Source organism: Rhinopithecus bieti, unplaced genomic scaffold (assembly GCF_001698545.2).
Source record: "Rhinopithecus bieti isolate Rb0 unplaced genomic scaffold, ASM169854v2 scaffold_12573, whole genome shotgun sequence".
NCBI lineage: Eukaryota > Metazoa > Chordata > Mammalia > Primates > Cercopithecidae > Rhinopithecus > Rhinopithecus bieti.
The window spans coordinates 1,901,368-1,911,628 of NW_016807321.1; the positions used below are offsets into that span (position 1 = coordinate 1,901,368).

The 10,261-nt window shown below is 61.0% G+C and overlaps 2 protein-coding genes across 6 annotated transcripts in view; both read left to right on the forward strand.

Moving 5' to 3' along the window:
* ZGPAT (zinc finger CCCH-type and G-patch domain containing) overlaps nt 1-6,759 on the forward strand; it is a 31,022-nt gene extending 24,263 nt beyond the window's left edge. Inside the window, exons 3-7 of the mRNA XM_017881269.1 lie at nt 3,306-3,439; nt 3,717-3,869; nt 4,793-4,912; nt 5,775-6,180; nt 6,397-6,759. Of these exons, the coding sequence (XP_017736758.1) occupies nt 3,306-3,439; nt 3,717-3,869; nt 4,793-4,912; nt 5,775-6,180; nt 6,397-6,535 (952 nt within the window). The 3' untranslated portion in view covers nt 6,536-6,759. The remainder of the gene's footprint in view (nt 1-3,305; nt 3,440-3,716; nt 3,870-4,792; nt 4,913-5,774; nt 6,181-6,396) is intronic.
* Nucleotides 6,760-6,862: 103 nt separating this feature from the next.
* LIME1 (Lck interacting transmembrane adaptor 1) lies at nt 6,863-9,694 on the forward strand. 5 transcript variants are annotated; one of them, XR_001887202.1, is made up of 6 exons: nt 6,863-7,342; nt 8,145-8,259; nt 8,424-8,505; nt 8,611-8,663; nt 8,778-9,094; nt 9,193-9,694. XR_001887202.1 is itself a non-coding variant. In XM_017881270.1 (6 exons), exons 2-6 carry the CDS (start codon nt 8,162-8,164, stop codon nt 9,520-9,522), a joined length of 915 nt encoding a protein of 304 aa, XP_017736759.1. In that variant the 5' UTR covers nt 6,863-7,342; nt 8,145-8,161; the 3' UTR covers nt 9,523-9,694. The 5 variants fall into 5 exon arrangements, 3 of the variants coding, with proteins under 3 accessions (XP_017736759.1, XP_017736761.1, XP_017736760.1); XM_017881270.1 differs by having other exon boundaries at nt 8,576-8,663; XM_017881272.1 differs by having other exon boundaries at nt 8,576-8,663; nt 9,330-9,694.
* The last annotated feature ends 567 nt before the right edge of the window (nt 9,695-10,261 follow it).

A 10,261-nucleotide genomic window follows, 5' to 3' on the forward strand; every position in this document is an offset into this window, starting at 1 on the left:
CCCGCACCCCACCTGCGATTCTCTTGTGAAATCCGGGGTCTTTCTCCCCGCACCCCACCTGCGATTCTCTTGTGAAATCCGGGGTCTTTCTCCCCGCACCCCACCTGCGATTCTCTTGTGAAATCCGGGGTCTTTCTCCCCGCGCCCCGTCTGCGAGGCTTTCTCTGCACGCGAGGCTTTCTGTAACGGAGGCTCTCGCTGGGGCTCTCCTTTGCTCCGTTGATCAATTAGCCTGTTCTTTTGGTTTTCAGTTAAGTTCATGGATATGCCATTAACTCAGCTACTCTCCATGGTTAGAAATGTAGGTTATTTCCAAGTTTTTCGTCTTTGGTTAAGTCTTTACATGCATTCTCCTTAACAATCATGTCGCTGAGGCGGAAGGATTACATGAGCCCAGGAGTTCAAGACCAGCCCGGCCAACATGGCAAGACCTTGTCTCAACAAAAAAATTCAAAAATTAGTTGGCATAGTGGCATACTCCCCTGGTCCCAACCACATGGGAGGCTGAGGCAAGAGGATTGCTTGAGGCCCGGAGGTCGAGGTTGCAGTGAGCACACCATGCACTTCAGCCTGGGCAAGACAGCAAGGCTCTACTGCACAAAAAATAAAAAAATCATAGAAGCACTTTCTGGGTTAAAGAGTTTACAAATTTCAAGGCTTTTAATATTGTCAAATATTCTAGAAGAGGTTTGATTAATTGATCGTATGCGTGTGTTGAAGGGGCGTATTTAATCGAATTCACTCTGGGTTTAGCCCTTTCTTTTTGAATGTGTTCTCTGTTTCCCTTCAGCCAGTCTCTGCTGTAGTGCATTTGAGGCACAGTCCTGTAGCCCCTGGTTCTCCATGGTCATTGGCAGGGCACTGTGCGCCTACGAGCAGTAGGCACGAGAAGGAACTGCCCAAAATCCTGGCCTGGGGAGGTGTGCGAGGCCACCTTTGTCTACCCATGAGACAAACTGCCTGTCCCACCTCACTCTGCTCCGCCCACCCGTTCCCACTGGAAAGACAGCCCTGGCTGCATGTCATGGGCTGAAGGCCTGTCCTCAATTGCTCTTGTTTTGTTGTTTTGGAGACAGCCTCACTCTGTCCTCCAGGCTGGAGTGTGGTGGCACAATCTCGGCTCACTGCAACCTCCGCCTCCTGGGTTCAAGTGATTCTTGTGCCTCAGCCTCCCGAGTAGGTGGGACTACAGGCACGCGCCACCATGCCCGGCTAATTTTTGTATTTTTAGTAGAGATGGGTTTCTCCACATTGGTCAGGCTGGTCTTGAACTCCTGACCTCGTGATCCACCCGCCTCGGCCTCCCAAAGTGCTGGAATTACAGGCATGAGCCACCGCGCCTGGCCACTCTGTTGCTTTTGTGGGGTTAAAAGAAACTTCCTTTTGAAACGATGGCACGGCAGCAGTGGATGGCGGTTAGTTTTTCATGTCTTTATTTGGCAAAGTTGAAGATTGCACTCCTGTCTGTCCCCACATTTCCTTTTCATTCTCTCTCTCTGTGTCTTGGTTTTGGTTTTAATTTTACTGGTTCACTGATATCTGAAAGTCAAGGCACCGCTATTTCATAAGCAGGTTCTCCTGGTTTGGGGGAGGACTCAGTCATAGGAACACATGCACACCCCCAACACCTCTGCCTTGATGAACTGGCGTTGTGGCTTTCTGTGCAGTAGTGAGACTGTGGGAGCTGCTGTCAAAAGGGTGCTGCTGCAGTGGGACTTCAGCAGAGGCAATGGGACACACGGGGCATATTCTTCTGGAGCAGCCAAGTCCATCCTGAGAGAGAAAATGCGGGTGTGTGTGTGTGTGATGTGTGTGCGACTGTGTGTGCATGTGCATACGTGCGTAAAGTGTACAGTAGGCCCTTGGTGTGTGTGTGTGAGACTGTGTGCGTGTGCATATGTGTGTAAAGTGTACAGTTGGCCCTTGGGGTGTGTGTGAGAGACTGTGTGTGTGCATGTGCATACATGTGTAAAGTGTACAGTAGGCCCTTGTGTGAGTGTGTGTGAGACTGTGTGTGCATGTACATATGTGTGTAAAGGGTACAGTAGGCCCTTTGTGTGTGTGAGAGACTGTGCATGTGCATACGTGTGTAAAGTGTACAGTTGGCCCTTAGTATCCGCAGGTTCCATAACCAATTCAACCAATCTCGAGTCGAAAATAATTGGGGAAGAAAAGGATGGCTGCATCTGTACACTGTATAACAACTATTTACATAGCGTTTACATTGTATCAGGTACTGCAAGGACTCTAGGGATGATTTAAAGTATATGGGAAGATGTGCATAGGTTGTATGCAAATACTATGTCATTGTATATAAGGAACTTGAGCATCCTTGGGTTTTGGTGTCCGCAGGGGGTTTCCCACGGATACCAAGAGACTACTGTATGTGTGTATGCAAGTGTGAGAGTGTATGTATATGCATGTGTGTATATGTGCATGTCATGTGTGTGCATGTGTGCATGTAAGTGTATATGCGTGTATGGGTGTATATGTTCGTGCATGTGACAGTCTGTGTGTGTGCGCATGTGTGAGTGCATGTGCACATGTGTGGGTGAGGGCACGTTTGTGCGATGTGTGTGTGCATGTGTGTGCGCATGTGTGGGTGAGTGCATGTGTGTGCATGTGTGTGGGTGAGAGGGTGCATGTGTATATCCATGTATGACTGCATATGTATTTGCATGAGTGTGTGAGTGCATGTTTATACATGTGTGAGGGTCTCTGTATGTGTATGACTACACGTGTATGTTAATATGCATGTATGTGTGTGCATGTGTATATGTGTACGTGTGTATATATGTATGCGTGTATCTGTGTATATGCATGTATGTGTGTATGCATGTGTTAGTGCGTGTGTGTGTATGTGTACGTGTGTATATGCAGGTGTGTACGTGTGTATATGCATGTGTGTGCACCTGTGTGTATGTGCACGTATGCGTTAGTGCATGTGCATGTGTGTACGTGTGTATGTGTGTATATGCAGGTGTGTATATGCACACGTGTGTATGTGCATGCATATGTGTGTGTATGTGTGTATGTGTATATGTGTATGTGTATGTGTGTATGTGTGTGTGTGTGTGTATGTATGTATATATGTGTGTGTATGTGTATATGTATGTGTGTGTTTATGTGTGTGTATGTATGTGTATATGTGTGTGTGTGTATATGTGTATGTATGTGTGTATGTGTGTATATGCATGTGTCTGGCTCCCTCAGGACAGTGCCCAGGCGGATGGGTCAGTGCTCCTGGGTTTATTTGCCCCTGGTGGCCCATGTCTGAGCCCTGGCCCCTATGGCTCTGTCTGCAGGTTCTCCCACGGGCAGGTGGTCTCTCTGGATGAGCTGCGCCCCTTCCAGGACCCAGACCTGAGCTCCCTGCAGGCCGGCTCTGCGTGTCTGGCCAAGCACCAGGATGGCCTCTGGCACGCGGCACGCATCACCGGTGAGGCTGGCCGTGGAGGCCTCCCGGGAACACCCTCCCAGGCTCCACACGTTACTACTGAGTGGTCGCTCCCCGCCCCCTGCGCGGCCGCTCCCTGCCTCCTGCGTGGCTGCTCCCTGCCTCCTTTGGGATGAGTGTTGGGACTCTGGCTCTGGGCCCGAAATGAGCACATCTACCCTCAGCCTCTGCCCTGCCTTGCTCCTGATGTCTAGGGTGGTTCCCCATCAGTGGCACCTGCTGTCAAGGATGCTGACCTGCAGCTTGTCTCTGCCTCTAGATGTGGACAATGGCTACTACACAGTCAAGTTTGACTCGCTGCTGCTGAGGGAGGCCGTGGTGGAGGGGGACGGCATCCTGCCCCCACTGCGCAGAGAGGCCACAGAGTCCGACTCAGACAGCGATGGCACAGGTGACTCCAGCTATGCCAGAGGTATGGCAGCAGCTGCGGAACCCAGGAGCCAGGAAGGTGGGGTCACCCTGAGAGGCTCCTGGCTTTTGAGGGCACCGACCATCTAACCAAACTATTGGAGAGAGTGACCACAGCGAGGGCGCCAGCCGTGCCTGGGGAGGCCGTGTGGGGCAGGGGTACAGGAGTGCGAGTGAAGGGCCGGGGTAGATCCGTGGTGGCCTTTGTCTTCAAGGAGTGTGGGTACAACAGCTACAGTCTCATTGATGGGAGGCCATGGTCATGGCTGTGGCCATGGGAGAGGAGGCGCCGGAGTTGCCAAGGAAGTCACAGAAAATGACCAACTGATGGGGCCTGGAGTGCAAGAGGGGCAGCTCCTCTGCATGGCTTCTCAAACTTGGGACCTGGGTGCCTGGTGGATCCTGGCAGACAGAGGTTGTGTTTAGACAGCCAGGGTGGAAGCTTCGGGAATGGGAACTAGTGGCCAGTGTCCAGCTCTCCAGAGGAGTGTGTGTATGCGTGTGTGTGTATATGCGGGAGGTCACCTGACCCAAGCATGGTGGGCTGAGTCCAGGAGGGGTCTGCATGTTGAAGGTGTACCCAGGGATCAGTGATGGTGGTTTCTGAAGCCCCATGTCCCTGGTGAAGGAGGACCAAACCAAGGACTCTGTGAGGGCAGGTGAGGAGCTCACGGCCTTGCAAAGGTGGAGAAGGGCAGGGGCAGGAGAGGGCTATGGAGGAGGGGCCACGGTGCAGGAGGCTGTGGGGATTGCCATGCACTCTGCCTGGTGTCACATGCCCATAGCAGCCTCAGTGACAGAGCACGGAGCCCCAGAGGTGGGGTGTTGGGGCTCTGCCCAGGATCTGAGCTCATTGGTCAGAGCCCAGGTCACCATGCATAGTCCTCTGCCCTGGCCGGGCCACTGCCCTCTGTCCCTCTCTTGCAGTGGTGGGGTCGGACACTGTGGACTCCGGGACCTGCAGCTCTGCCTTTGCCGGCTGGGAGGTGCACACGCGAGGCATAGGCTCCAGACTCCTCACCAAGATGGGCTATGAGTTTGGCAAGGGTGAGTACAAGCTGCCCTGGAGAAGTGGGCAGAGGCTGCAGCAGCACAGCCCAGGTCCCGCAGCCATCAGGTTCCCGGGGGTCCCGCAGCCATCAGGTTCCCGGGGGTCCGGCAGCCGTCAGGTTCCCGGGGTCCCGCAGCCGTCAGGTTCCCGGGGGTCCGGCAGCCGTCAGGTTCCCGGGGGTCCGGCAGCCGTCAGGTTCCCGGGGGTCCGGCAGCCGTCAGGTTCCCGGGGGTCCGGCAGCCGTCAGGTTCCCGGGGTCCCGGCAGCCGTCAGGTTCCGGGGGTCCGGCAGCCGTCAGGTTCCGGGGGTCCCGCAGCCGTCAGGTTCCCGGGGGTCCGGCAGCCGTCAGGTTCCCGGGGGTCCGGCAGCCGTCAGGTTCCCGGGGGTCCGGCAGCCGTCAGGTTCCCGGGGGTCCGGCAGCCGTCAGGTTCCGGGGGTCCGGCAGCCGTCAGGTTCCGGGGGTCCCGCAGCCGTCAGGTTCCCGGGGGTCCGGCAGCCGTCAGGTTCCCGGGGGTCCGGCAGCCGTCAGGTTCCCGGGGGTCCCGCAGCCGTCAGGTTCCCGGGGGTCCCGCAGCCGTCAGGTTCCCGGGGGTCCCGCAGCCGTCAGGTTCCCGGGGGTCCCGCAGCCGTCAGGTTCCCGGGGGTCCCGCAGCCGTCAGGTTCCCGGGGGTCCCGCAGCCGTCAGGTTCCCGGGGGTCCCGCAGCCGTCAGGTTCCGGGGATCCCGCAGCCGTCAGGTTCCCGGGGGTCCCGCAGCCGTCAGGTTCCCGGGGGTCCCGCAGCCGTCAGGTTCCGGGGATCCCGCAGCCGTCAGGTTCCCGGGGTCCGGCAGCCACAGCACTGCCGTTCCTGTGCTCAGGTTTGGGCCGACACGCAGATGGCCGGGTGGAGCCCATCCATGCTGTAGTGTTGCCACGAGGGAAGTCGCTGGACCAGTGTGTGGAGACACTGCAGAAGCGGACCAGGGTTGGCAAGGCTGGCACGAACAAGCCCCCCAGGTGCCGGGGAAGAGGGGCCCGGCCTGGGGGCCGCCCACCTCCTCGGAATGTGTTTGACTTCCTCAATGAAAAGCTGCAAGGCCAGGCTCCTGGGGCCCTAGAGGCTGGGGCAGCCCCAGCAGGGAGGAGGAGCAAGGACATGTACCATGCTAGCAAGAGCGCCAAGCGGGCCCTGAGCCTGCGGCTCTTCCAGACCGAGGAGAAGATCGAGCGAACCCAGCGGGATATCAGGAGCATCCAGGAGGCTCTCACCCGCAACGCTGGCCGGTACGTGTGGGGCCTGGCTCAGGGCAGAGGGAAACCCAGGGTGGCCCTGCCCCCAGGACACCTGCGGGAGGTCGCCTGACCCAAGCATGTCAGGCTGAGTCCAGGAGGGGTCTGCATGTTGGAGGACGGGCAGTGGGCACACGGGCAGTGGACATGGCAGCCTGGGGCTGGCAGCATGGCCCGGGACCCCACACTGACTGGTGAGTCCCTCTGCAGGCATAGCGTGGCGTCAGCCCAGCTGCAGGAGAAGCTGGCAGGAGCCCAGCGCCAGTTGGGGCAGCTCCGGGCTCAGGAAGCGGGCCTGCAGCAGGAGCAGAGGAAGGCAGACACCCACAAGAAGATGACTGAGTTCTAGAGAACCCCGCAAGCACTATGGACAAAGTGTGGGACCCCAGCACGCGCTGCCCTCAGGAAGACCAGTGTTGCCCGAAGAGGGGCCAGCCTGCTGGCCTGGGGCGTGCGGACCCTGCTGAGTGGAGACAGGGCTGCAGGTCCTGTCTGGACACTTTCTTGCCTACCTGCCAGTGTCTTGGGCATTTTCCTTGGCAAGGACATTAAAGTGATTTCATCACGGTGTCATTCAGTGGAGATCAGCTGGCTGCAGGGTCTCTGGGGAGAGAAGGGTCTGTGCAGGGCTGTGGTGAGGCGAGCTGGGCTGGAGGGGCCTAGGAGGCCAGCATTCTCCCTTCTCTCCCTTCTCTGACCAAGGCAGATTGAAGGCCAGGGTGCCCGCCAGGCTGCGTGACACCCACAGATGGGTGGAGCTCAGTGCTGCTCCAGCGGGCAAGACGGGCCAGCGGGCGAGACAGGCGGGAGGACTGTGGCCCACCACGTGGGGTACTCCTGGTGAGGCAGGCAGACCTGGCCCTGTGGGTTTGGGGGTTCTGTGCCAGCTCTGCTCACGTCTTCATGTGTGGAGGGGATGTGAGTTAGGCTGTCAGAACAGTGCGGGCTCGAGGCACACACGTTTCATCTAGGCTTCGGGCGGGGCGCAGCAGGTGGGTGAGGCTGCGGTGGTGGCTGCTGCCCAGGGTGGGAGGCTCAGGGGAGGCGCTCGGCAACAGGAGCAGGAAGTGATGAGGTGGGGAGCTCAGCCGAGGGCTGCACAAAGACCTTCCTGGCCTGCCCCAGACAGAGCTGAGGACCCCTGGCCGTGGGCTTGGTAAGTGCCTGGGCAGATCCCCAAGTGCCCTCCTGGGGGGTAGCTGGGGTCTGGGAGGCCTTGGGACATGGCTGTAGCTGGGTTAGTCGGCCGGGCTGAAACCCACTCCCTGGGTCTGGGCAGACTGGCCCCAAACTCTAGAGACCACCCCTCACCCGCCAGCTGCTGCCTCCGTGCCGCGGGATGTGCTGACTATAAGGCGTCCCCCACCCCCAGAAGTTCTGCTAATCCCCAAGAAGGGGACAGATCCTCTGGCAGAGACATTGGCAGACAAGAAGAGCCAGAAGTGGGGTGGGGGTATCAGCACCCCCAGCAGCTGCTGCTGCCTGCTGACCCAGCCTCCAGCTTCTCCGAGTTCTGGGCTCTTTGGCGAGTGGCTTGGGGGCGCTACCTGACACTGGAGACCATGTCTGGGCAGAGGGTGGCTGCAGGTGGCATCTGTGGCCTGTGGCGCACACCCAGGGCCTCCCCCCGATGCTGGTTACAATTTGGGCTACAGTGGCCACAGCTGCCCTGCCCCTCCTCGCGGCCATGCTGGGCGTTACCATGGTCACCTGCAGGGACACCGAGGGGCCAGGCAGAGCAGCCCTTGCTCACCTCACCTCACCGGGAGCCCCTGCCAGAAGGGAAGGTGGGCACCTCTGGGAGGGAGTTACTGCCAGGCCTTGGGGCTTCCTGTGCTGAGTCAGAGCAGGAACGGGAGACGCAGGAGCTCCGCAGCCGCGGGAGGTGCAGATTTGGGGCTGCCAAGTGGCATAGGTCCCCTTGGCCAGCACCCAGTGCCCCTTTCTTCTGCCCCCAGGGTCTTGGCTTTACAGGATGGGGCTGCCAGTGTCCTGGGCTCCTCCTGCCCTCTGGGTTCTAGGGTGCTGCGCCCTGCTCCTCTGGCTGTGGTCGCTGTGCACAGCCTGCCGCAGGTACGTCCATCAGCCCGGTTCTGTCTGGCGCCTTTCTGCGGCTGCCATTCAGCCCAGCGCGGGAAGGGGCTGGAGGCAGGTCTGCTCCCCCAGCTTTGTACGCGCCCCTGCACTGGGCCTTGGACCTGAGGCTGACGACCCCGCCCCCCACCCCTACCCCCAAGGCCTGAGGACGCTCTGGCCCCCAGGAAGAGGGTGCAGAGGCAGCGGGCGAGGCTGCAGGGCAATGCGATGGGAGCGGAAGCGGTGAGTGCCAGGCTGTCCCAGGGACCAGGGCGGGGCCCGCAGGGGACCGACCAGCCTTCCTCGCCCCCAGTCCCTGCTGAGGCGGACCCACCTCTGCTCCCTCAGCAAGTCGGACACCAGACTGCACGAGCTGCACCAGGGCCCGCGCAGCAGCAGGGGTGAGCGGAGGGCGGGACGGGGGTGGCCGGGTGGGGCTTACTGTGCCAACCCCTTGGGTCAGACCCGCTCCTGCCCCCTGCCCCGAGTGAACTCTGCCCTGACCCCACCCCCAGCCCTGCGGCCTGCCAGCATGGATCTCCTGCGCCCACACTGGCTGGAGGTGTCCAGGGACATCACCAGACCGCAGGCAGCCCTCTCTGCCTTCCCACACCAGGAGCTGCCCTGGGCTCTGCCAGCAGCTGCAGCCACCGCAAGGTGCGCTGGCCCCGAGGCCACCTATTCCAATGTGGGGCTGGCAGCCCTCCCCGGGGTCAGCTTGGCGGCCAGCCCTGTGGTGGCTGAGTATGCCCGCGTCCAGAAGCGCAAAGGGACCCATCACAGTCCCCAAGAGCCACAGCTGGGGAAGGCTGAGGTGACCCCGGCCGCTCAGGTAATGTGGGCCAGGGTGGGGCACTGTGGGTAGGGCCGGCAGGTCCTCAGCAGGTTGGGTGGTGCTGACCCCTCCTCGGGTTGGCTTCCTGTCTCCAGGTGGACGTCCTGTACTCCAGGGTCTGCAAGCCTAAAAGGAGGGACCCAGGACCCACCACAGACCCGCTGGACCCCAAGGGCCAGGGAGCGATTCTGGCCCTGGCGAGTGACCTGGCCTACCCGACCCTCCCGCTCAGGGCCCTGGATGTGGACAGCAGCCCCCTGGAAAACGTGTATGAGAGCATCCGGGAGCTGGGGGACCCTGCTGGCAGAAGCAGCACGTGCGGGACTCGGACGCCCCCTGCTTCCAGCTGCCCCAGCCTAGGGAGGGGCTGGAGACCCCTCGCTGCCCCGAACACTCAAGGACTTGTGCTCCTTCCTCCAGAGTGAGCCCGTCCCCCGCCCCGCCCCGCCCCGCCTCACAGCTGACAGCGCCAGTCCCAGGTCCCGGGGTTGCCAGCCCGTGAGGTCCGTGAGGTCCTGGCCGCTCTGACAGCCGCGGCCTCCCCGAGCTCCAGAGAAGGCGTCTAAATAAAGCGCCCTCGCAGGAGGAACGCGGCCAGCCTCGCAGCCTGCTCTTCCTGAAAGCTGGGCGGGTTGGGGCGGGGGCTTGTCTGGAAGGCCTGGAGCTGTCCCCTCTGGCCTTGGGGGCTGACTGCCCCCGGGGCGCCCGGGCCTAGCCAAGGCGGTGCTCCTGCCGGCTAGACTCCCGGTCAGTGCGGGGACGGGTCCGAGCGCAGCCGGCAGGGTGGCCGCCCCGGGGTGGGACTTGGACCCTGGACTCCACGGGAGGGCTCCGCCACCCAGCCCGGTGTTACATAAGGGGTGGGGGAGGTGGGCAGTCGAGCGTTAAAGAGTAACCTGCTGCCGGGACGCCCGCCAAGGACTCGCGGCCCCTTCCCCGGCTCCGGCAGCTCTGCGAGCGCGCCCATGGGGCACCGGCCCTCCCCGGCGGGGCGCGCGGGCGCGCGGGGTGGGCGGAGGCCTCGCAGCGCGCGCTTGGGCCCTCCCTCCCCAGGCCATGCGCGGGAGCGACCCGGAGGGGGCGGGCCCGGGGCGGGGGGCCTCGGGCGCGGGCCAGCGGGAGCGCGGCCGGCAGACGCCCGCCCGCCTGCGTGTGCGGCGACGC